The 27,205-nt window shown below is 48.4% G+C and overlaps 1 protein-coding gene across 1 annotated transcript in view; it reads right to left on the bottom strand.

Moving 5' to 3' along the window:
• The window catches only part of LOC149522217 (killer cell lectin-like receptor subfamily B member 1B allele A), a 43,999-nt gene extending 41,447 nt beyond the window's left edge, over nt 1-2,552 (bottom strand). Inside the window, exon 1 of the mRNA XM_089770625.1 lies at nt 2,468-2,552. Coding sequence (XP_089626751.1) covers nt 2,468-2,552 — 85 coding nt within the window. The remainder of the gene's footprint in view (nt 1-2,467) is intronic.
• Nucleotides 2,553-27,205: the final 24,653 nt, after the last annotated feature.

Below are 27,205 nucleotides of genomic sequence, written 5' to 3'. Positions count from 1 at the left end.
TCTGAAAAAACTCTGTAGTGTAGACATACCCTGAGTTGTGAATGGTCTTACTTCTCCTGTGAGCCTCAACTATAGTTGGCTTCTGGAAACCAACACTATATTTTTTTTACTTTGAGAAAAGTTTGAACCAAACACAAAGGATTCCTGCATGGGGGCAAAATCTACATATGGGCATGAAACCAAACAATAGGGCCTCCTGAGAGATGCCAGGACACCCCTGGTTATCACCCAAGATGACTCCAGGAAACATCTAAAATTGAATAGGGGGAAGGATCGGGCCAAAACTGGGAGACTCTCTTGCTTGTGAGAAAAGGTGATTAGACTACTATTAGGCTATGTCTACACTGGCACCCTTTTCCGGAAATGTTTAAAACGGAACAGTTTTCCGTTATAAGTATTTCCGGAAAAAGCACGTCTACATTGGCAGGATGCTTTTCCAGAAAAGCCCTTTTTCCGGAAAAGCGTCCGTGGCCAATGTAGACGCGCTTTTCTGGAAAAAAGCCCCGATCATCATTTTCGTGATCGGGGCTTTTTTGCGGAAAAGACTACAGTGCTGTCTACACTGGCCCTTTTCCGGAACAGTTTTTCCGGTAAAGAACTTTTGTTTGAATGGGAGCAGCATAGTTTTTCTGGAAAAACACTGACAATTTTACAGTAGATCGTCATTGCTTTTCTGGAAAAGCAAGCAGCCAGTGCAGACAGCTGGCAAGTTATTCCGGAAAAGCGGCTGCTTTTCCGGAATAAGTGGCCCAGTGTAGACACAGCCTTAGAGTAAGAATTTGCATGTAATAAGTTTCCGAGAGCAAAGTAAGTTACTAAGCAAAATAAAACTCCGTAGTTAATCTTAATGCACTGTGCGCTATTACTTGCAAATACTCACATCCTACATTTTATACTTAATAAATAAAATCACGTTGGTTTATTAATAAACCCAGTGTAAATAATTGTTACCAAGGGGGACACAACAGCTGTGCATATCTCTTTCATTGATAAAGGGGGTGAACAACTTATGAGCTCATTCTGTATAAACTTTAAGCATTGTGAGATAGATTTATCTGGGGTTCTGGTCCCACTGGGGCTGTGCACCTGGGTCTCATTAATTGAGCTTTCCCAGAGTTGAGTGGATCTCAGTGTTTATGTTGCTCTGCTGGGGGCTGACACCCCCAACTCTGTGCCCTTGCTGGGAGAAACCAGAGGTTCTGACCCAGCAGGACAGTGTGGTGAGGTGCCGTAAAGGGCAGGTAGGCAGGCCCAGTGGTAATTTCAGCACCTCAAGTGACAATATCAATAGGAGCTTTATGTCCAAACCCGTCACAATATTGTTTGTTATATTTTCATTATTCCTACAACACTGATAACTCCTGATGGTCTCCATCTCTGCCATTTTCTTCCCCTGACTTTCTATGCTTCATTAGAGTTACACTACAATAATTTTCTGTGACTCCTGAACTCAGAAACAGATCACATAATCTCTGTCTTTGGAAAGCTTTCCTGGTTTTGTGTCCATTTCAGCACCCAGTAAATATCTCCTTCATTGTCTCTTATCATTCCCACGCATCCATCCCCCTTTGGCCAGGTTCTTCTCTGGTCTCATTCCATATTCCTCAGATACCGGGCTTCCCTCTCCCTCCTTATATCACTACCGAGGTTAGTAGACATGCCCTATTTGCCCTTATTATCTGGACCAAATGGCACCCGAAGCGAGGAGCATCTTCAATGCTCCCTCCTCCCATTTGTTAAACTTTTGAATATCTTATTTTTTACTGCATTGGTGGCCATTTTCCCCTGAGGATAAACCCAATACCCCAAGTGATTACATGGGTCACTTGCTCCTAAATCCAGCCCTGCCCTCAGTACCTACCCCTTGCCACATTCTTCGTGATTCTCTGCACATAATTGGTTCCCTACCTAGTCTCAGATTCCACTTCTTCTCTCAGAGGTATGCGGATTTTAACCCTCTCTCTGACAAAACAAATTCTAGTCTATGAGCCTCCCACATTCCTTGTGCTTAATCATTCTATCAAAAATATGCCCAATGCACTACTCTCTGCCCCCCAGCTATAATCTACTTACTATGTACTGTTACCTCAATAGTTTGCTGGTATGTCCTGAAAACACATGAAATAAATAGGAAGGGTACCATACAAAGTACAGCTATTGCATTGCACATATATTTGCAGGCTTAGATTGTCAGCAGCTACGAAATTTTCTGTGACATGCTGCACTAACAACCTAAGATGCACTCTATTACCTTAATAGATTTCAGTTGCCAAATGCTGAGAGTTGTAAAGGTTTTCCCATTAGCTCAATCCTACCATACATAAAGCACAGCACTGCTCCTTGCCTCTAGACAAAGTTTCTCTAAATTATTTGTGTTGCAACTCAAACAAAAAATACCTTAGACAAATGGACTCCTCTCCAAAGACTGCCCATATTGGTGCAAATATAAGAAACTAAATCTACTTACTGAGGTGCGGAGATTGTTTTGGTGGCCTCGAAGAGGAACTGGCTCCAGGAATGTTTATATCAGCATAAACTATTTCTCCAGCCATGGCAAGTACAGAGGAAGATGTGAGCGTACAGTTGTATCTAAGAGCAACCTCATGTGGGTGTCTGCCCTCTGGTGAGCAGTAGCATATTTCTGTTCTTTTCTATGCAGGATCTTATAAGGCGCTCCTCACCATAATGCCTGAGAGACTTGTATTAGTGCCTCAGGCAACAGGACTAACATTGGGCATGTGTTTGTTCTCGCTTCACCTCCCCAGAGGCAGAAATGTGCAGCAGAGTGTCTTGGTTTGGTAGCGTGTGGTGGTTTTTGTTTTGTTTTTCCATATAACATACCTGTTGCTATGTGTTTATATTAAAGAGGGCAAGGTCACAGAAATGTGCCCTGTATTTGGAATGGAAGATGGAGAAGTTTGCGATAATCCTTGGTTCTTGGGGAAGTTCATTCCAGAGGATGTTCTGTCTCCTGTCACTGTTATGTCCCATTGGACCAGAGGAATGGAGTTGTCAACCACAAGCTTTGTCTTAGAGCTTTAGATGGCTGTTTTGATACCCTGGGCCCAGGCCATCGAGTGCTTTGAAGACAAGAACTGAGACTTTAGAGCTCTGTGGGAAGCCAGTGTAGAGAGAAGACAGGTTTGATGTGTTCATGGCAGCCAGTGCTACTCAGGAGACACGTTATACTGTTCTGTACTAGTTGGAGTTACCTATGTGTAGAAGGTTTCATGCCCAAATATACTACATTGCTGAAATCCAGCTGAGAGATAACAAAGTTCTGACATTTTAATTTGAAGGTTGGCAGTGATATCGGTCTTTGTCTTCCACAAATCCCTTCTCTTAAACTCCTTTTCTTTCACAGTAGCCTTCAGGTACAACTTCCTCAATCATTCACTTGTCACCATGACTACTAGAGAATCTGGGACAAGGTGAGTGAAGAAATAATCATATTCTTGGTGTTGAACTTGATATTATCTAAGTCACGTTTTAGACAGCTTAGAGGCTGGTATCTGCTGAAGAGTCTTGGCAGGTTCCAACAGAAAGCGCCATTAATGGAAAGGGCAGGAGTCTACAGGACTTCAAATCCCTTGTTTGTATTGTCTTTCACTGGTTCTGCTGCGCTGCCAGAGAAGCAGCCACTCACCTCACAAGGTCTTAAAAGATCTTGAAGTCTTCATGGTTAGGTGATGTTGACTCATGATGGTCTCATCCAGAGAAGAGGAAGAAATACCGGGGCATTTCTTCCTTGCTGCCTCCTGCCCTGTGGTCTCCAGTGAGAAGGGACACTGAGATTCTGAGCTGGAGAAGGTGACTTCCGTCTGGACTGTGTAGCATAGGGTCTTAGAGCAGTCCAAGAGGCCCAGTACTGCCCATGGTAGCAAGCACTGTACCAGGGCATCTTTATAAGAGTACTGGCCTTGCCCAATGTTTTGAGCAACTCTAGAGCACGATCTGTATGGAGAACAGAAAGACCTTGGAGGAGTGTGATGGGGGATGAAGAGGGTGCCAATGTTGCACTGGACTTGCAAGGGTTAACCAGGATTACCTGCGTGAGAGAGGAAGTGATCACAGACTCTGGACACTAGACTTCATTACCCTGTGGGACAGGAGTAGGGTTATTGTTGACTCAGTGCCCTCAGGGAAGAGAGCAATTACTGACTCTAGCTGCTGGGCCTCCCTACCCTTCAAGAAGGGGGTGTTTTTACAGACTGTGACCACTAGTCCAGACTGCCTCATGAGGGATGGGGTAGTTTAGAGGCCCTCAGCCACAAACTGAGATGCATGGGGTGGAACACTCTTTGAGAGGCCATAGACATCCTGCCTCTGAGGGAGGTTTGGTGTACGCATCCCAGGACAAGGAGACAGAAGACTGTTGTGCAGGGTCTGAAGAGGTGGAGGAATGGAAATAGAACTCTCCTCTGGAAATGGGAGAGCACGTCTCATGGGCTTTGGTGGACACCTCAGCACTGACTACACATGGTGGTGCCCCAAAGGTACAGACTTTGGTGTATCTGACAGAGCTAGCAGAAGCAGATGAGACAGACAGGAGGCCAAAGGTGAGTTGATGTTGAATGTTGATGGAGTTAATGCAAGTTGCATTGCAGAGGCAGGAGAAATTGATGGTATGGTAGTACTACATGATGACAGCAGGGCCTACATAGTTGAGGCAGCTGTGACTGGAATCACACAATGCACTTGCAGCAAAGGGGAGGCTGGCAGAGGGAGACACAAATAATTGTGTTGTCAATGGCACTGAGAGCACAGCAGAGCGCACTGCTGCCAATGCTGGCACCACATCTGATGGTGTTGGGGTAAAAAATGTCTCCAGTAAAGATGAAGACACAGATATCAATGACACAATCTCTGAGGTGTCAGTGCTAAAGACCAGACCTCAGGCTAACACTAGGGGACTTGTAAATTGCTTTTTTGTAAGGTGATGAAGAGCAAGACTTAGATAGTTTATCAGTTTCAGCTGGTTCTGATGGCTTTGAGGAGATAACAGGAGAGAAAAATGAGTCATGTCCCTTATCCAAATCCTGTCTGAGAGCCATGGCAGCTGGAGGGGCATTCTGTATGGAGGAGCTCTCCACTAGACATTTCCCCTTTTCAAGAAGATGACTTTTAAGGTGGAAATCCCTCTGCTTCTTTGTTCTGCTTGGAAATGAGGTGCAAATAGAACATTTGTTCCTCACACATCTCTCACCTAAGCAAATTAAACAACTTTTATGCCTGTAACTGACAAAGATAAAGGCCTGTATTTGGTACATTGTTGAAATACAGGTGATTTCAGCATAGCAAACTTCCTTCCCCCAACAGCTAATTAACAAGTAAACTAGTACTAACACTCAAGTGAAATATAACTATGTACATTAGAAGAAATTCTTTCTTGACCCACAGAGAGCGCCAACTCTCACCATGGGAGGTAAGAAGGATCTGAGAAGAGGTGACAGTGGTGCCTATATTTATCAAGGGCACACACGCTGACTAGTGGTATATTGCTAAATATCTCAAATTGGAGTGTATTGGGTACACATACATCTACAGTGGAATCTATCTGTGCATGCTGATTTGAAGTAGAATAATCTCTTTTAATGGAGTGTTCCATGCAGAGTCATTATATGTAAACTGCTCATAACACGTATGACATCAGCACCTGCTTCCATAACAATTCCAAAGTGCTACCACAAAATACACATTCCTGTTTGATTTTATATATCAGGAGAGATTTTACTACAGGAGGAATGATTGTAGGAAGAACAGTTGTCCCAAAGAGCTATTTAGTCTGTGAAAATCTATTTCATTCACTTGAACAGAATAGTTAGTAAAAAATATTTGTCTACTTTGCATAAACATGCAACAGACAAGAGTGTTGTAGTACTGGTTAACAAGCAGTAGCAGCACTTAAGCAATTAACAGAGAGCAAGCATCTCTCTGCAAACAAGGCCCTAAGCCCAGTGACAAATAGTGTTAGGATGTCCTTCAGATGACTTAGTTTTTCCTCCACTGGGTTTTCAGGCTTACTCTTTGTATTGTAAAAAGTGCAGTTGTATTGAAGAGCTGAAGGGCTTGAGGTGAGAGGGGTTTGAAATGAACAGTGTAATTGCTGAAACTCTCCATTTCCTTTCTCTGAAACCAAGTGTTTGTCAAGGCTATATTTAACTCAGTGTGGCCTGTAATACTCTGTAATGGAAAATACTGAATAAAGAACAGGAATAGAGGAAGATCAGGGACTGAAGATATTTGTAGTGAGATAAAGAATTTTAAATGCCACTCAAATATCCAGTTCTTAATTGCCTTTACCATGATATTCTGGATAATGTAGGATCTACAGGATTTTGTCTGATTAGCATCCCAACAAAACCAAACTTCATGTCTCTATAGCACTGTGATTATAGTAGTTTTCTTTAGTTCTTGTTATAAAATATTGCTGTTAAATTTCCAATATGGTCCATCCCAGAAAAGTTGCATTTCAATGGTAGATTAATCAATTTACAAGACAGTCTGACCCTGCAATAATTATTCAAATAAAACTCATAGACAAATAAATGTAGAGCTACTATTTCAAACATCTAAACTTACTTTTTTATATGCAACTATTTATGCACAAGATATACATATTGTACACAAAGATGTATCTTTTCATAGTAAAACAACACTTCTGGGGTGTGGCCAGTAGGAGGAACTGAAACTACAAATTCTTCCACTGAACACATGAGTGGTACATCCTGAGCTAAAAGAACTCCTCTGCCTGTGCAGAGAGAACGGAGTCAAACTTTGTGGTGCAGCCACTAGAAGGGTTCAGCACGCTGCTGTGTAAGTGTGGGTTATGCATGGAAAGTTTGCAGACATAAGTTTAGTGACCAATTTTCAAAGCTATTTTGAAGTGGAGCTGGTCAACAAATTTTCATTTAGTTTTCACTTTCATTCTTCAGAAAGTGAATTTCCAACCAAAACGATAATATTTACAGAAAATGTTCATTTTGGTGGACTTTTTTTTTGGCTTTAGAAACTTTGATTTTTTTGTTGGTTTTGGTGGAAAAAAATCCCACTCTTTTTTTTTTAGTCACATCTCTTTCCATTGGGAGGGAAGCACTTAGTACTAATTAGGGATCTGTTTTTCTGTCATTAAAACTGAACACAATTTTTAAAAGATAAAAATAAGATTCCCTTTTTAAATATTTCTTTGAAGTAATGACAACATTTGAACATACAGAAAGGGAGTTTTTTTCCTAAAGATTTTGCAATATGAATAAACAAAAAGGTGAGAGAAAATAGGACTATCCCCATTTTACGGATGGGGAACTAAAAGAACTGGTCCTAAGATATCCACATTTAAAAGTGGTCTGCATCTATGATTCTTCAGTTTAAATTTTGTTTTATTCACACAGTATAACCTTTCTCATCTTCAAGTTTTCAGGTGTCCAGTCTACCTAACTTTTGAATTATTTCCTTTCTGTTTGTGTGTATGCATGGCTAAGCTTCCTGTGTGGTTTTTCAGTATAGACCTCTGAAGAGGTGTCACCTCTGCAGTGGGCCTATGCCCTAACGTGGGTTCTGTCAGTACAGGTGTGGCTAGCACTTCTCTTATCTATTAATCATTTGCTAGGAGACAGAACCCAAAACAGAAGGCACAGGCTGAAGATAGTAACATAGGGTATGTCTAGACTGCATCCCTCTGTCGGCAGAGGGATGCAGATTATTCAGGTCGATACTGCAAATGAAGCGGGGATTTAAATATCCCGTGCTTCATTTGCATAAAAATGGCCACCATGTTTTGCCGACTCAGCACTTTGTTGGCAAAAAGAGGCAGTCTAGAGGGGAATCTGTCGAGAAATAAAACCTTTTTTGACAGATCCTGTAAACTTCCTTGAAGGAGGCATAAGGGATCTGTCGAAAAAGGCTTTCTTTCTCGACAGATCCTCTTCTTGAATGCCGCTTTTTGCCGACGAAGTGCTGAGTTGGCAAAATGCGGCAGCCATTTTTATGTAACTGAAACGTGGGATATTTAAATCCCCGCTTCATTTGCAATGTCGACCTGCCTAATCTGCATCCCTCTGCCAACAGAGGGATGCAGTCTAGACATATCCATAATACTAACTCTTCAGCTGCAGAGGAGAAGAGGAAGTTACTACCTTGTGCAGTAACAACGTTTCTTCGAGGTGTGTGTCCCTGTGGGCGCTCCACTTCAGGTGTTGGGCTCATCCCGGTGCCACAGGTCAGAGAGTCATCAGCTGTGGTTCAGCCAGACCACGTATGTGCAGCAGCACATGCTGTTCGTGCTGTTTGTGAGCTTGTGCACGATCCAGCTCTTGCCAGTTCCTCCTAATCGGATCACTCCTGAAAAACATAAAGAAGAGACTCCAAAGCGGGGAGGAGGGCGGGTCATGGAGCACCCACGGGAGGACACACCTCAAAGAAACGTCGTTACTGCACAAGGTGAGTAACTTCCTCTTCTTCTTCAGGTAGTGTCCCCATGGGTGCTCTACTTCAGGTGAGTACAGAGCAGTAATCTCATCTGCGGAGGTGGGATTGGAGTTAGGATCTGGCTTCTGTAGACAGCACTGTTGAGGCCAGCGCTGATTCTCGGGCAATAGCGTCGATGGCATAATGCTTAGCGAATGTCATGTCTGAAGACCATGTTGCCGTACGACAAATGTCTTGAATTGGGATGCCTTTGAGGAATGCCAGTGAGCTAGATGTTGTTCTGGTGGAATGAGCAGTAATTGATATAGATATGGGCCTATTGCGTAAGGAGTAGCACATTGTAATACATTACACAATTATCTTAGAAATATGCTGTGAAGACAATGATTGACCCTTGGTTCTTCCATCTGAACATAAGAGGAGCCGTTGAGATAGACGGAAAGAGTGAGTCCTTTCCAGGTAGTAAGCCAATGCCTTACAGACATCTAATGTATGCAAGCAGGCTTCCTGGTTAGAGGTATGTGGTTTGGGGTAAAATGTAGGGAGTATTATAGGCTCGTTAATATGGAACTCCGAATTCACCTTGGGTAAAAAGTTGGGGTGAGATCAAAGTATTACCCCCTGGTTGGTAAACAAGGTGTATGACGGGTTGGCCAAGAGGGCCGCCAGTTCCCCAACCCGTCGAGCCGATGTTATAGCTAGAAGAAAGGCAACTTTCATAGCGAGAGATGGGATGTCGCATGTAGCTAAGGGCTCAAAAGGTGGATAAGTGAGGGTGTCCAACATTAGCTCTAAGTCCCATAGAACAGGGGGTTTCCTGCACGGATGGTGTAGATTTGTTAGACCTTTCAAGAAGCGCTTAGTCATTGGATGAGCCATTGTTGAAAAACCCTCAATTGATTGTCTAAATGCAGAAATCGCCGAGAGATGGACCTTGATGGATGAGAGCCCCAAGCGTGAATGATGCAGATGGAATGCATAGTCCAGGATACGATGAATTGGGATGGACATTGCATCAAGCTCATTGGCTAAACACCAAGAGTGGAAACGGTGCCATTTATAAAGCGTGGAATCGTGTCTGCTATAAAGTAGTACTTGTTTCACCTCTTGTGAGCAAAGGGCTTCTGTGCTATGGAACCAGCTAGGAACCACGCCGTGAGGTGTAGGTGGTCGATTTGGGGTCGTGCCATGGACAGTCCAGGCTGTGTGAGCAGGTTGGGTCGTTTCGGTAAATGATATGGGGGTTGGTGAGACATTTGCAAGGGGAGAGGAAGCCACGTCTGTCTGGGCCAAAACGGGGCTATGAGTATCACCGTGGCTCTGTCCTCGATTATCTTCTCTAGTACTCTCGGAAGAAGTGGAACTAGAGGAAAGGCGTAGAAAAGATGGTGAGTCCAGTTTATCAGAAATGCATCTCCCAGGGATTTCAGCCCCAGGCTGGCTCTGGAACAGTACTTCGGGCATTTCGTATTGAGATGTGTCACAAACAGGTCTATCGTGGGGTGTCCCCAATGTTGAAATATGGCATGAGTCACCTCTGGGTTGAGTTGTGTAGGGTAAACTGAGGCAGCCCTAAATGTGCTAGTAGGCCTCTAAACAGCATAACTCCATTTTAGGATTAAGGCCTGAGAACACCACAGTCAGGATAAGAACTGCAGACAGTGGAACGACCCTGCGCACCATAGCAACCACATTCTAAGACACTCGAACTGGACTCCAGTTAGTAACCTAACACATTTTGCTTAAGATAACATTCATAAATTTGCTTAACTGTCTTGCTTCTTGCTTCACTCCTAGATAATGAGCCTGAGAACCCAGTGCTGCACCAACTCAAGGCCATACCCGCCTGCTATAAGAAACATCATCATCATAAACGCAGACTAAATGTTATTACTGTTTTGCTGACATTGTTTTGGCATCTAAACAATAACCACCTATATGTATTAATGTATTCATTAATAAGTTGTTACTTTGCAATGGGCGGAGATATTATGTAATCTTTAGTAGTTCTATTGGCTTATGTGCTCATGTCGTCTTGCTGCTAGACCTATCAAATCACTTTTCCTCCGTCCACCTGCTGACTATATAATCTATTGTATTGTGTTAATTAACCGGTGTTCACCAGGGGAACCCCTGCGTGTCACTCCATCAGCTGGTGTAATAAATCCTCCGCTTGTTTTCACCTGCATCCAGAGTGTCCTGGCTGAGGACCCTACCCCAGACCCTGAACATCCTGGGCAAGATCTCGCAAACAAACAGGAAGGGACCTTAGCAGAATTCAAAGCCGCCCTCTCCCATGCTCTGGGGGAACGCACCACCAATTGGGGAGCACTGAAATTAGTCTCACAACACAAGGAAGAGCCGGTCACTACTTATGCAGAAAGGATGTGGGCCGCCTTCCGCTCCTGTTCTGGTCTCGATGGTGTCAATAGGGACCATGAAGCATTTTTACAGCTCTTAATGGAAGGGATGTCAGCGGACCATCAGGCTGTGCTATCCCTAGGCATATCAGTGGGAAACACATACGTAGATATAATGAAATGGGCCTCTGACTTAGAAACCAGGAGACAGAGGGAAGCAAAACGGAATCCAGTTCTTGCAGGAAAGGGAGAAGCCATGATCAGTGCCTCAGCTGCCCCTCGTTGTCATGGCTGTGGGAATTTAGGACACGTGCTCCGGGAGTGTCGTACTAAACCTAAACCCCAGTGTACAAACTGTAAACGGATGGGCCACTTGGTAGAGGACTGTTATCGACCCGGAGGGGGTAAGGAGGGCCAGTGGCCAGTAAACCAAAGCCAAACCCCGGCTCCCAACCCCAAACCACAAGAAAACAGAGACAATGGGCAGGATTTAGGACAAGTGAAACAACAGATCCAAGAGATTCTCAAAATCCTGGCTAGTAAATAGATTACAGCGGCCTCTGTGGCTGGATCTGACGGCAACCCTAGGATGTTTCTTAACGCACGTGTGGGAGGCCGGCCGTGCAAAATGTTAATAGACACTGGAGCCTCAGTATCGATAACCAGCCAACCCCTTCCCCTCACTCGCCGGCATATCTGGCTTGAGGGAGGAGGAGGAGGGAAATTAAAAGCTACCTTAAGCAAACCAGTAGAAATTGAATTTGAAGATGCATTTACCGTGAGTCAAATCTGGGTCTGCCCTACACAAGTAGAGACAATCTGTGGCATTGATCTTCTCACCGAGCTTGGGGGGGTTATTAACCCCAGAGCAAGTAATATAGAATGGGCCTCTCAGAGGGGCCAGGGAATACAACCACTTCAGAACATTGCCTTAATAGCCAGCAATAAAGTTACCACCCCAGTGTGGGATGATGGTCTGGCCACAACTCTGTGCTCACTATATCCTGGGGTCTGGGCCACTAACAAGCAAGACTGTGGGTTATTAAACACCGAACCAGTAGTCATAGAAGGACCCACACACAAAGCCCACAGACAATATCCTATAAAACCCGATGCTCTAGAAGTGGTCAAGAATATAGTTCAGGATTTAGAACAAAGGGGAGTAGTACGGAAAACAACCTCTACTACTAACTCCCCAATTTGGCCTGTAAGAAAGCCTGACGGCACTTGGAGACTAACTATAGACTATACCCACCTGAACAGAGTGACCCCAAAACCTCACCCAATAGTGGCAAGTCCTGCCACCATTCTAAACCTCTTAAGACCGACACATTCAGTATTCACAGTCCTGGACGTGGCAAATGGGTTTTGGAGCATTCCCCTTGCTAGTGAAAGTCAGGACAAGTTTGCCTTCACCCTTGGAAACCAGCAGTACACTTGGACTCGTGTACCCCAGGGATATCATGGGTCCCCTTCAATCTTCCACAAAGCCATGGCAAAGGTCCTAGAACACGTCCAAACGGAAGGGGACACAGTGATATTACAGTATGTGGATGATCTATTAATTGCCAGCTCTAATGAAAATGACCATCTGAAAACTTTAAATAGGCTATTGTTCAACCTGCCGGAAGCTGGATTTAAACTGAGTGCTGAAAAAGCCCAAATACAACAGACAACTGTCTTATACCTAGGGTATGAAATTTCCCAGGGACAAAAGGCCCTCACAGAGGACAGGAAAAAGGCCATTAAAGAGTTACCCAAGCCCCGAGCAGTCAGAGATGTCCGCAAAATCTTAGGTCTTCTAAACTACTGTAGAGCTTATATCTCTGAATTTTCTAATATAGTGGAACCCATCCAAGTCCTGGTACGGGGGGGAAACCAGCTAACGACCTAGTATTATGGGAAACCCCCCAGGAGGAAGCTTTCAGGAAAATCAAACAAACCCTTGCTTCAGCACCCTGTCTTGGCTTACCTGATATGCAGCAGCCGTTCCATCTCTATTGTAACCACAGTAAAACTCAGTATTCCGCAGTGCTATTACAAACTCACGGGGACCGCCCGCGTCCTGTTGCTTATTTGTCCACCCCAATGCCTCCTGTTTCACAAGGATTACCGGAATGTGTTGCAGCTCTAGACTGCGACACCTGGGCTGTAAAAACTTGTGAACCATACACCCTCACTGGAATCTTAATTTTACACACACCCCACACGCTTATCGATCTCCTTAACACCGGGCGACTCAAATCTGTAACCGATGCCCGGCGGAGCCAATGGGAATCCGTCCTGTGTCTTCAGAATCCTAACTTTTCAATAGTAAGAGACAAAGGAATTAATATAGATGAGTTTCTAAACATTGAAGGGGATGTGCATGAGTGTTTAGTGGACAAGGAAGAAGAAGTACTTGGGAGTGTCAAAGAGCAGCCCCTAGATACCCCAGACCTAACTCTGTATGTGGATGGATCGAGGAAGTACATTAATGGGGTACCCTCCACAGGATGGGCTGTGGTGTTAGGAGATGGAACTGTAATTGCTGCCGGTAAATTGGAAGGTTCCAAATCTGCACAAGAAGCAGAGCTGACTGCACTCACCGAAGCCTTTTATGCTGGCCAGGGAAAAAGGATCACTGTGTATACTGACAGCCGGTATGCTTTTGGAGTAGTGCATGATTATATGGATGTGTGGTCACGTAGGGGCTTCCGCACCACCACTGGCAAACCCATAAATCATTTGGAAGCGGTCCAAAAATTGGTGGAAGCTATTAAACTCCCTGCCGAAGTGGCTGTGGTTAAAGTTAAGGCACATCGCAAAATTGATAGTGAGGAACAGAAGGGAAACTATTGGGCAGACTTCCGAGCTAAAGAAGCAGCACAAGCAATACCACTAAGTGTTAGCACAGCTGAAGAAATCAAAGAGGAAATAAATCTTACTGCTCTATACTCTTCCCTAAGTACGGAGGAGGAACAGAAATTGGAATCCTTAGGTTGTGTGTATAAGAAACCATTATGGTATGCCCCTGGAGAACAGCAGCTTGTGGCACCCGCCTGTATATGTAACCTGTTGTTAGAAGTTATACACTCCCCTGCCCATCTGGGCTGGAGGCAAATGAAAGCTGCTTTGGAACCCTGGTGGTGGCCAACCAAAGCAAAGGACACGGCCCGGTTCCTTAAGCGGTGTATAATTTGCGCCCAGGTCAATACGGGCAGAAGGAAAAAAATTCCCCTAAATCACCAGCCACGACCAGAGGGACCCTGGCAACACTTACAGATAGATTTTACAGGATCCCTGCCACCAAGCCGGGGGTATAAATACATTTTAATGATTGTGGACACCTTCACTCGATGGGTTGAAGCTTTCCCTACTAAAAACTGTACCGCTACCACAGTAGCCCGCATTTTAGCAGAAGAAGTTATACCAAGATGGGGATTGCCTCACTCGATCGACTCCGACCAGGGGACTCATTTCACAGGAAAGGCAATGAAAGAAGCCTGCAAAGCTCTGGGAATTAAACAGCGCTTCCATATTCCATACCACCCTGAAAGCTCAGGGATGGTCGAAAGAATGAACAGAACTATAAAAACTTCTTTAACAAAGGCAGTCCTGGACACCGGAGATAGCTGGGCACGTATGTTGCCGGCTGTACTTTACCGGATCCGAGGCAGCCCAAACAGACTAACACAGTTAACTCCGTTTGAATTAATGACAGGGAGAGCTATGCGAATGCCCACCGATGCACTCTTACCAGCCCAGGAGTCAGGCCCATTCGCCAATCGGGTGCAAGCATATATCAAAGCACTGGATATGGAACTTAAGAAGCTGTATAAACAAATAAAGGCAAATCAAACCCAACTAGATGACAACACCCGCTTAGAGAAACCAGCATTTCAAGTCGGAGACCTAGTGATGTACCGCATTTACCCTGAAGTGAAGGGAATTCTGAAACCTAGATGGCAGGGCCCAATGCGAGTCTTACTAACTACCAGTACATGCGCCAAAATTGGGGGAAAATTGGGAACATTTTGGAAGCATCAAAACCAATTGAAATTGTTCAAATCCGTAAGCGAAACCACTGACATTATCTCTCCAGTTTCCTCTTCAGGTACCTCAGCCACCGACTATGAGGCCACTCCTGCTGAGTCTGCTGCTATTACTGTGGTATCATCGGAGAGGAGCAAGGGGAACATCTTGTGAGCGAGTGGACTGGAAGTGGATCTTAAACCCACCCCCTCCGGGGGTGCTACGGTTCAATTGCCATACTAACCAAACCCTTAGCCATTGTAAGTCCCAGAACCTAACTCCTACACAGGTTTGGTCAAAGGTAAGGGCCAACCTATGGTTAGGACAGGGTCCGGTTGAGCACCAGAGGGTGCTCATTAAATCATATGTTAATCCCTATAAGAACAGGGAAACAAGTAATGTCACCCTTATCATCACTGCAGAATGCCCCGTCCTCCGTTGGTGCCAAGTACCCGAGATATTGGGGCCAGACGGGCATACATGGAAGGAGTCATGGGAGTGTATTGCACAACCACCTCGAGCCCTAAACCCCACAGATGTTCTTGAACCCTGTTGCGGACCCATAAGGGGGACGGTTACCACAGTAAATAAGACCAGTATTCGGGTTATCTATTTAGACGGACAAATAAGAACAGGTCAAAATGGAGAATACAAGGCCTTAAGCCAGCCCTCCTTCACACATAACTATTTTGCTTACTGTGCAAATTCCAGCCCCCGTAGGACCCGAACCACCCAGTCCTCCGTGTTAGAATTTATGTGGGATTTCGTGGGGAAGAAACCAGATATGAATAGCAAATTTTGCACCAACTACACATATCAAGTGCCCATCGAGGTAGGAAGTGGTGACTCTCCGTGGAATATACCACTGGGAGCCCAGACACGGGTTTCCTTGAGTACATGGCAACACTTTCTCAATCAGTGGCCATCATTGAACTGCCCCTCCTTAAATATCATTAACCAGGTTCTAGTAACCAAAGTTGAACCCCCCGACTGTGTATCTTGTCCTGAGCAAACCCCCGTTCTAGAGCCAGGACTTGTGTTAATAGGACCAAAGTTATCAGTCCTTACCTCTGTGGTGTTCCATACTTACCAGGTCAATGTCCAAATCGCCCTAGATGATATTGGGCAACAGTGTGCTAGCCTCACCAAATTAACTACCCAAATTAGTGAACGACTACCCAGGCAAAAACGGGGATTAACTGACACGATTGCAGGATGGTTCGGAGCAGGAAATTCTATCAGTAATACTTTTGTTATAGCCCAGCAGACAGAAGAACGGCACCGCATAGAATCCAAGGTAGCAGGTGCAATCATATCAAATGCCCGAGGGGGTTTAGACACCAGCCATGCCGGCCAGCTCATCCTCAGTAGCCTGAGGGAGCTGTCTACCTCAGTATCAACGTCATTAGACATAACCCGATATCTAGATCAACAGCTTGTGGAATTGCTCATTAATGGTACGAAATTGAAGGATTTAGAAGATCAGTGTTGGAGACCTGAGCAAGCCTCAGCTATTGTACTCCAGGGAATTGTAACTGATTTACTGGAAGGCCGAGTTCATCCTGCTCTTATGAAGGTGATAAGACCTCATCTTCCCCAGACAGACCCATGGCTATGGGGACACAGAGAATCTATGCGGGTACAGAGACCTAGCTGGACAGGTAGTAGTATAACCTTCCAGCTCCTAGCTCCTCTAGGTATACCCCATGTGCAATCAGCCAGAATAGTAACAGCCCTACCAGTGCCTAAACAGGGTCATGTGGTAAAGGTGGAAGGTATCGCATATTCCGAAGGCCCTGGGGGTGCATTATTTCCCCGAGACTGCTGTACCCACTCTGATAAGGAAATCTTGTGCACCTGCCCTTATAACACCATGACGAATTTGTCTAGGTTTGAAGTGGCCGTCACAGAGACACCTGCACATACCGAGCTGATCCAAATGAACGGTACCTACTGGTGTTTGACTGCCCGGACTAACCACTCCATTCAGTTAAATGCACAAACATGCCCCTCCTCATATCCATCTGTGTGCATTACAGTCCCTCATGGGTCAGTCCTAACTGTAGATGGAACACGACTGTACCGTACACCGGCTATATTCGGTAACTTTACTTGGGACCCTGAATGGCACAGTGGCAGTAAATATCTAGAGAAGGGTTTACTAGCCCTGCAGGCTAAGATCGAGGAGCTGGTAACCATTGCCAAAAGACGCATTGCAATCGGTCGTCTGCGGTACACACAGTTAGGTAATACCGTGGATCATGCCAAGACTCACTTCTCTGAGGCACTCAACCAGGCAGTAGAGGTCCAACATGTAATCATGGGCAGCGCCTTCACCGGTGAAGAAATACCCTGGGGGTGGATTTGGGTTGTGTTTTGCCAAATTATGTGGGGAGTTTCAATCATAACATTCATACTGGTACTGGTATTGTGCCGTCGCTTCCAGCGCAGACTGAACACCCTGAAATTACTGTATTTGACCTGGCGGGTCAGAGAACCCTAAGGTCAAAAGGAGGGAACTGTAGGGTAAACTGAGGCAGCCCTAAATGTGCTAGTAGGCCTCTAAACAGCATAACTCCATTTTAGGATTAAGGCCTGAGAACACCACAGTCAGGATAAGAACTGCAGACAGTGGAACGACCCTGCGCACCATAGCAACCACATTCTAAGACACTCGAACTGGACTCCAGTTAGTAACCTAACACATTTTGCTTAAGATAACATTCATAAATTTGCTTAACTGTCTTGCTTCTTGCTTCACTCCTAGATAATGAGCCTGAGAACCCAGTGCTGCACCAACTCAAGGCCATACCCGCCTGCTATAAGAAACATCATCATCATAAACGCAGACTAAATGTTATTACTGTTTTGCTGACATTGTTTTGGCATCTAAACAATAACCACCTATATGTATTAATGTATTCATTAATAAGTTGTTACTTTGCAATGGGCGGAGATATTATGTAATCTTTAGTAGTTCTATTGGCTTATGTGCTCATGTCGTCTTGCTGCTAGACCTATCAAATCACTTTTCCTCCGTCCACCTGCTGACTATATAATCTATTGTATTGTGTTAATTAACCGGTGTTCACCAGGGGAACCCCTGCGTGTCACTCCATCAGCTGGTGTAATAAATCCTCCGCTTGTTTTCACCTGCATCCAGAGTGTCCTGGCTTATTTCCAACAAGTTGCCACTCGTGCTGAGGAAAAAAATGTCTGCTTAAGGCATTGGCAATTGTATTGTCCTTTCCTGGGAGGTATGTGCCCACAATGGTGATTCAGTGACTTATAAATTCCATAACTTCGTGGCTTCTGCACAGAGGGATCTGGATCGGGCTCCACCCTGCCGGTTGATATAAACCGTGGTAGTGTTGTTGGTAAGGACTTGAATTGTCTGGCCTTGGGAGGAATACCCTGTATGCGTTGAATACTGCCCTGAGTTCCAGGAAACTGATATGCTGGAGAGCTTCTTGTGTATTCCATTGGCCTTGAATGGATTCGCCCTCACAGTGGGCTCCCCAGCCTAGGAGAGAAGTGTCCGAAGTGACTTGAACAGTAGGCTGTGGATGGTGGAATGGAATGCAGAGAGCATGTTGATTGGAGAAGTCCACCATGTTAGGGATTGTCACATTGTTAATGGCACCACTACTAGCCTGTGTACATCATGATTGCCCGGACAATAAACGAAAGCCAGCCAGTGTTATAGGTATCTGAGGCGTAGCCTGGTGTGTTGTACCACATATGTTGTGGCGGCCATGTGTCCCAAGAGTTGCAGACAAGTAACTATTGGCACCTTTGGACTGATGGACGGTGTCTGTGTTAGGCTCCGTATTCTGTGGAATCTTTCCAAAGGAAGATAGGTCTTGGCCATTATAGAATTTAATCATGCCCCAATGAACATGAGGGATCTTTGCGGTATGAGTGAGGACTTCGGGACATTCAGTATGAGGCCCAGATCTGCAAATAATTCTTTTGTGACTTTGGTGGCCCAAAGTGTGTGCTCGTAAGTATGGGCCTTGATAAGACAGTCGTCCAGGTACGGGAAAATCATGATGCCCTGGTGGTGAAAATACACTGCAACCACCGAAAGTGTCTTGGATAAGACCCTGGGTATTGACGATAGGCCAAACACGAGAACCTTGTATTGAAAGTGCTGCATGCCTATGACGAACCTCAGAAAGCATCTGTGAGCTGGGTGTATTGTCACGTGAAAATACGCGTCCTGCAAATTGAGGGACGTGAACCAATCTCCCTTGTTCAACGCTGGGAAGATAGAAGCTAGAGTCACCATCTTGAACTTGTATTTCCTGAGATACCGGTTGAGATTTCAAAGGTCCAGGATAGGTCGCCATCCTCCTGATTTCTTCTCAGTGAGGAAATAACAGGAGTAAAATCCCTTGCCTTGGAAGTGATTGGGCACTGTCTCCACCACCCCAATCTGTATGAGTCATATGACCTCTTGCATTAAGAGGGCATCGTGAGATGGGTCCCTGAAGAAGGACGGGGTTGCGGGGCAGAGGTGGGAGGAAGGGAAAGAAGCGGAATGGAGTATCCTGATGTTATTAGCTCTCGGACCCAGCGATCTGTGGTGATGGCAAACCATCTGCACTGATAAGTTCTCAGTTGGTGGTGAAAAATTTCTGTGATCCCGGGAGGTATGTCAAAGGAATAGTTCACAGCCCCTTGATAGGACCGTCAAACTTGCTGCCTGTTGTTCTGAGGATTGGGAGTCCTTCTCGTCTGCGGTCTGCGTTTTTGCTGTTGCGGTCTGCCACGTTGCTGCTGTTGCTCATGTTGCCTATATCTGGGCACCATGTACAAGAAGGGCCTCTGCTTGTAGTAGGGTGTGTAATGCTTATGATGATAGGGAGGTGTGTACAACCCTAGCGTTCTTAGGGTAATTCTAGAGTCTTTTCCAGAATGCAACACTTGATCAGTTTTTTCTGCAAAAAGACTCTGTCAAAGGGCAGGTCTTCAACCTCTGTTTGTAAGTCCTTAGGTACTGACTCCATCTGCAACCAAGAGGACCTCCTTATGACCACCGATGTTGTCATGGCACGCACTGGTGTATCGGCAATGTCCAGGGAAATCTGCAAGGCCATTGTTGAGGCCGCATAGACTTCCTGGACTACTGATTTTAGGAACTGCCGTTTGTCTTCAGGCACCAAATACTGCCACCAGCTGCGAATAATTATCGAAGTTATGGTTGGAAAGGTGGGCAATATAATTCACCATTCTGAGGATTAATGTGGCGGAGGAATTCATCCTTTCATCCAAAGAGGTCTAACCGCTTGGACTCGTTAGCAGCAGCTGCGTTTCTGTGTTGTGGTGTCTTGGATTTTTGCTGAGCTGCATCAACAACCAAGGATTTCGGCTGTGGGTGTGTGAACAAAAATTCCATCCCCTTCGAGGGGATGAAATATTTCTTGTCTGACCTCTTATGTGTGGGATGATGCAGGTGTTTGCCAGACATCGTCCACAATCTATAGAATTGCCTCATCAAAAGGTAATGCCATTTTGGATTTTTGAGAGGGTTGGAGATATTTCAGGAGGCGATGCTGTTTCTGTTGGACCTCCGACTAGCCTAGTTCCTGGGATTCTACTACTCTTTTGAAAAGTTCATGAAATTGCCAAATGTCATCTGTAGGAGAAGAATCACCAGGGAAGACCGTGTCATCCGGTGAGAAGGGAGACTGGTCTATTGGAGATTGTGCCTGGGGCTTTGTTTGTTCTGGTGTAGTTACTTGCACCGGTTCCGGTTGTCCCGGAGGGAGAGGAACATCTCCAGATGGTGTAGGTGGTCGTGTGGAAGCTTCTGGTGGTGCTGGTAGCCTGGAGATGGTGTGAGAGCATAGTCGATAATGGCGTGGAGACCTGGAAGAAGAGTGTCCTGAAGAATATCGACATCGGTAATGGTAGTCGCGAAGGTGATGATATTGGTCATGGTAATAACTTCTGGGGGAGTAACCTGGTGAGTATCGTTTCTGGAGTCATGATGGTACGTAGAACAAGATGAGCATGTAGGTGACCGAGGCGAGCGAGATCTGCGCCTGGCATATGATGGTGCACATGAATGCCTGTGATATTGCTGAGGTGACGGTGAGTACTGTGGAGAATGCCTGTGATGTTGTGACATAGGTGTGGTTCAGATTTCCTGCTGAAGTGGCATGGAAAAGACAGAGGCTGGTGATAGTGGCTGGGGAGAGAAGACCTCAGGTTCCGGGCTTGGAGAGGGAGTTATTATCCTATTAGACTTATATTTACCCTTTCCCCACACTGGCGACTGGCTTGGTGTGGAAGGGAATCTATAGTGGCACAGTGCTGCGGCATGCCCTGTAAAGGGGTCTGGAGCAACCCGAGTTGCTGAAGCATGCTCCGGCGAGGCTTGCTCAGTGCCAGCAGGGCAGACGGTGCTGATGTCGGTGTCGATGACCCGCTCAAAGACGGTGCCGAAGATGTTGCCGGGGACAATTGCTCTGAGCCCAGTGTGTGCTCGGTGCCGCAGCCACTGGAATCGATGCCTGAGAACCTGGTGCCATCGGCGTCAGTACCGATGGAGGTGTGGATGTCGGTGCCGCAGACGGCACAGAGGAGGTCACACCCATCGGTGCCAAAGACTTTCGCTTGGTGGGTGCTGGGGCCGATTCAGGTCTTAGAGCCATGGCTGATGTCAATGCTGACTCCCTGTGGAGGAAGGGGCTTGGCTCCAAGACACTCTGGCTTGACTTGTGCTGTTCGGCATGCAGAGGTAGCCTCAATCCTGAGGTACCTGGCTTTTCACTCACGCTCTTAGATGTAGTCGATGAGCAGAGAGGCGACTTTTTGCCCATTGTTGGGGCCACAGACATAGACGGTTTAGGCGGCTCAGTATCAGCAGGCTGTAGGGCTTTGCTGAACAAGAGCAGTTTTAACTGCATCTTGCGGTCCGCCCTGACTTGGGCAGTCAATTCGGTGCAATGTGGGCATTTTTGGGGTATTTGACCCTCGCCCAAGCACCTGATACACATAGAGTGCCCGTCAGACACTGGCATTGCGTTGCAGCACTATGTACACTTTTAGAAGCCGGGACAACCAGGTATGAGGAACTGAGGAGACATTTTTTTTTAAATTAAGACATGGTAAACGAGTAAGATGCTAATAACTAACTAACTAACTAACTAACTAACTAACTAACTAACTAACTAACTAACTAACTAACTAACTAAGGGTATGTCTACACTACAGCACTAGTTCGAACTAACTTAGTTTGAATTAGTTAATTCGAACTAAGCTAATTCGAACTAGCGCATCTAGAACTAAAAACTAGTTCGAATTAGCGTTTTGCTAATTAGAACTAGCGCGTCCACACTGATTGGATGCAGGGGGGCATTTAAGGGCAGCTGAAACCGGTTCTGGCAGGGCATCAGGTCAGTAGTTGCTTTGTGTGACTGCTGTCTGAGGCTATCTGAGGCTCGTGCTTAAAGGGACCCCCCTGGACAGCCGGTTCTCACCTTTTCCTGCTTCCTTGCCAACCTCGCCGAGGGACAGCAAAGCGTTGGTCTCTGTGCCCGTCTGTGTCGGTGCTTCCCTTCGGGGGGGCCGCCGCAGGTGGCAACATGGAGCCACAGCTCACCCTGCACCTTCTGGTGCACATTCTGGACTTGCTGCTGCAAGCCGCCGCGTCTGGCGTCTGGACACCAGCACCGACTGGTGGGACCGCATCGTCCAGGAGCGCTGGGAAGACCGACAGTGGATCCAGAATTTCAGGATGAGGAGGGACACCTTCCTGGAGCTCTGCGAGTGGCTCGCCCCTGCCCTGCGCAGAAGGGACACTCGCATGAGGCCCGCCATCCCCCTCCAGAAGTGGGTGGCCATCGCCCTCTGGAAGCTCTCCATGCCGGACAGCTACCGATCCGTCGGGAACCAGTTCGGCGTGGGGAGATCCACCGTCGGAGCGGTGCTCATGCAGGTATGGCACTCGTCGGCCACCAAGCCAGAGGGAAGGGGGGCTGCGAGGAGGGGATGGGCCGCCCCAGGGACAAAAGGGGGGCGGGAGGAGGTGAAAGCGCCCCGCACCGGAGGGGCCGGTCTGTCCCGGCTGTACTACACGCCGCCAAGGGGGTTGCTACCGGGAGTGGGGCGCGGGGCACTGCCAGGGCACGAACGCTCCCAGCCACCCAGGCGCCCGACTGATTGGCGCTTTGCTGTGTCTCTCTCCGCAGGTGGTCAACACCATCAACCGGGTGCTGTTCCGCAGGGTGGTCCACCTCGCCGACCCGGACGCCGTCATCCGAGGCTTCGGCGCCCTCGGCTTTCGCAACTGCGGGGGGGCCATCAACAGGACGCACATCCCCATCCGTGCCCCGGAACACCAGGCGTCCCGGTACGTCAACCGCAAGGGGTACTTCTCCGTGATCCTGCAGGCCGTGTGTGGCCACCGGGGACAGTTCACGGACATTAATGTGGGCTGGTCCGGCAAAGCACACGACGCCCGGGTGTACCGCAACTCCTCCGTGTGCCAGCGGCTGCAGGATGGGACCTTCTTCCCCAACCGCCACATCAGGGTCGGGGACGTGGACATGCCCGTGTGCCTGGTGGGAGATGCCGCCTACCCACTGCAGCCGTGGCTGATGAAGCCCTACACAGGGCACCTCAATCCTTCCCGCTAGGCCTTCAATGCCAGGCTGACGAGGGCCCGCATCGTGGTGGAGGGGGCCTTCGGGCGACTGAAAGCCCGCTTTCAATGCCTCCTCACCCGTCTGGACCTGGCCGAGCACAACATCCCTCCCGTGGTGGCAGCATGTTGCGTGCTCCACAATTTATGTGAGCGAAAGGGGGAGGATTTCCTGCCAGCCTGGATGGCTGAGGCTGACCACATGGCTGGCCACTACGGTCAGCCCTGCACTGCCGCTGTCCGGGAAGCCCAGCGGGGGGCCGTCCGGATCCGGGAAGCCCTGCGTGAGAGCTTCCTGGTGGAGGAGGAGGACTGACCTCTCCCTGCATGCCCCACTGGGGCCTTCTTCCACCCTACCCCTTTCCGCCTTCCCCTCCCTACCTACTGTAAAATAAAGACACCTGTTTTTTTAAACAAAAACGTCTTTTTATTTTACATAACTAGGTGGTGGAAGGGAGGAATGAGGGTAGGAGAGGGGAGGGGGAAACCTGGGACGAGGGAGCTGGAAGGGGAGGGAAGGGAGGAAGGGAAAGGAAAGCTCAGGGGTGGGGGTCCGGCTGCCTCTCCCGTCTCGCCACACTGCGAGTCCGGGGGCATCGGTGGGAAATGGTTGTGGAGGGGGGGGGCAGGAGGGTCGGGGGTGTGGAGGAAGCAGGAGCAGAAGCAGGAGCAGGAGCAGGAGGGGGAGCAGGGGGAGCAGGAGGAGCAGGGGGAGCAGGGGGAGGAGGAAATGGGAAGTGGTCGAGCAGGCTCTGGAGGTGGCCTCGCAGGGCATGGCCCTGCTCCTCCACGGCCTCCAGACTCCTCCGGCGCAGTCTCAGGTCCTCCTGGACCCAGTGGTCCTGGAGACGGAGCTGGTGGTCCATGAACCGGAGGTGCCGCCTTTGGTACTCCTCCTCGATCCTGGCTCTCCTGCTTGCCCGGGAACGGGCAGCTGCTGCAGGCGGTGTGGTGCGCCCTGCAGGCCCAGGTGCTGCACCTGTGGTGCAACAAGACCAGCGGTCAATTACCCCAGGGGCCCAGGTGTGTGAAACCCATCTCCCCTGTGCAAGGCCAGGGCCCCTGCAGGATCCCCAGCTGCTGCTCCTTGGTGGGCAAGGCCCAGGTGCACGGTCCCGGGGCTCCCTCTCGCCCCAACACCCCGTACACATGAGGGGAACACAATGGTACTCACATGTGGACACCTCCCCCTCGGACGACACAGGCGAGCGGCTCTGTGGGGTGCCTCGGGGTCCCGGGTCCCGGGCAGGCTGGCGGCAGGCTCCTGGCTCTCAGAGGCCTCCTCCTCCTCCTCCGTCTCCAGGAGCGGTCCCTCTGCCCCGGGGTCTATCACGTCCCAGGGGGCAGGGACGGCATGAGCCCCCAGGAGGCGGTCCAGGGCGTGGAAGTGGGGGCAGGCCTCCGGGTTGGCCCCTGGCAGGCAGGCCCAGGAGTAGGACTGCCGCAAGTCTTTAATCTTGCAGCGGACCTGCTCTCGGCTGCGCTGGTGGCCCCTGGCAGCCAGGCTGGCAGCCATGCGTCCATAGACGGCCGTGTTCCGGTGGCTAGTGCGGAGATCGTGGACATTGGAGGCTTCCCCCCAAACCTCGATGAGGTCCACGATCTCCGCACTTGACCAAGCGGGCGCTCGCCTCTTGCGGCCCCGGGCAGGCTCCAGGGAGCCGCCAGGCTGGTCCTGGGGAGCAGTGGAGGGCTGGGAGCCGTCGGATGGCTGGCTCATCCTGTGGCAGGTGCAGGGTCTGCTGGCACGGGGTCTGGCAGCCTTGCAACTGGCACAAACTGTGTAGCCAGCCCGTGGCCCTTTAAGGGATCCGGGGCCAGGAGGGGGGCAATAGAGTTTCCCTGGTGTTGGCCAGAGTGGCCACCAGGGAAACCTGGGAAGCCTTAGCCTCCCACTAGTTCGAATTAAGGGTCTACACAGCCCTTAGTTCGAACTAGCTAGTTCGAACTAGGCTTAATCCACGTAAAATGAGGTTTACCTAGTTCGAACTAAGCGCTCCATTAGTTCGAATTAAGTTCGAACTAACGGAGCTCTAGTGTAGCGCCTATCAAAGTTAGTTCGAACTAACGTCTGTTAGTTCGAACTAACTTTCTAGTGTAGACATACCCTAACCTACTAATGGAAAGATGCTCTAGGCCCACAGCCCCTTTTCCTCCTTCCTCTCTGCCTTACCGTCTCAAACCCCCAGCCTTGCTGGGTTCCCAAGGCCTGGCCGTGAGCCCCAGGATGTACCTGTCTCCTCACAGTTAGCTAGACAAACGAGTGTTCTTGTGGCAGTCTCCTGCCCATGGCAGATTCGAGCAAGGCCCAGACACTGGCTGGCAGCTGAGGCCAAAGGCACCAGGGTACAACCTGTGTCGGGATCCAGCCCTAGGGCAGCAAACGTGCAGAGGGGAAGGTTTGCAGGGAGCCCAGCAGCACAGAGCCTGTGCAGAGAAGTGGGTTGCTACTCATTACCGGGGGCTTCAGCATGTGCTGCCCTGTGCACTGAGCAGTCCCCACAGTCCCCGCTCTCTAAGCTGACACGCCTCCCTCCAAAGCCAGACAAAGCTGGACATGCACCCCGACTCGCATTTTCCCCAGCAGCCCCAGCCCCAACCATGACCATGGCTCAGGATTGGCCCAAGGAGGGGAAATGGCAGGAAGAGACGGGGACAGCTGGAATGGGGTAGGGGTGGAGGTGCGGGATGGGTCAGGTTGTTATTTCCCCTTCTGTGCCTGGTGTTTTACAAAGTTGAAACAACATCTTCTTTCCAGCTCATGGTGGGCTGCAGGAATGAGCTGGGCTGTTACCTTCAGACTGCAGAGTCATAAAATTAAAAGCTTTGCCCTTCAGCATAAGGGCTGCTGCTGATTAGTGAGCAGCTGCAGGTTTCATGCCTTGTCACCAGCACACACCAGCTGCCTGTGACCTTAACCCCAGGAGCCCTGGGAGGCTGGCTGATCCCAGGCGGTAGGTGGGGTGTGCAGTGAGGTACAGCTAAGCCGAGGCTCCTCTGCACACAGAGGCTATGTCTACACTGGCAGCTTCTTCTGGAAGAACTACCCTTCCACAAAAACTTGCTGGCTGTCTACACTGCACAAGCGTTTGTCCAGAAGTAAATTTACAGTACAGTGTTGGAAAACATGCCTTCTTCCGGAAGAGTTATTCCTCTCCCCATGACGAATAAGCCCTCTGGCGCAAGAGCTCTTCCAGAAGTGGCCAGTGTAGACAGGCAACATGAATTTCTTGCGCAAGAAGTGCCTATGGTTAAAATGGCCATCTGAGCTTTCTTGTGGAAGAGAGCATCTACACTGCCATGGACGCTCATGTGCAAAAGCACATGCCAGTGTAGACGCTCTCTTCTGGAAGAGTTTTTGTACAAGGGGTCTTCCACAAAAGAGTTCTTGTGCAAGAAGCTGCCAGTGTAGACGTAGCCACAGTGTCACTGCAGTGACTTGGGGAGTTCGTTCCCATCTCCTAATTCACTGCAAGCAGGTGTGTGGCCATGGATGCCCGCACTGTGAGGTAAGAATGTGCTAGTTCGACTGGGGGCACGTGTGGTTCCTAGATCAATACATGTGCGCATGCTGACCCCGCTGGGGTGAGCCCCTGGCCAATAGCAGGGAGGCTGCAGCAGCAAGGTGCCAGCATGGGCTAGACACTAGAGTCCAAGCCAGCCGGACCCAATCTCAGACACGTACCACGTAGACAGACCCTGGCTCTAAGCTTTTATGTTCTTGTGTGTCGCTTTCTCCCCTTTTCCTTTC

The sequence above is a fragment of the Pelodiscus sinensis genome, chromosome 19 (assembly GCF_052426305.1).
Source record: "Pelodiscus sinensis isolate ZL-2025 chromosome 19, ASM5242630v1, whole genome shotgun sequence".
Taxonomy (NCBI): domain Eukaryota; kingdom Metazoa; phylum Chordata; order Testudines; family Trionychidae; genus Pelodiscus; species Pelodiscus sinensis.
The sequence above is the reverse complement of the archived record's forward strand: the minus strand, read 5'-3'. Positions and strand labels throughout refer to the sequence as shown.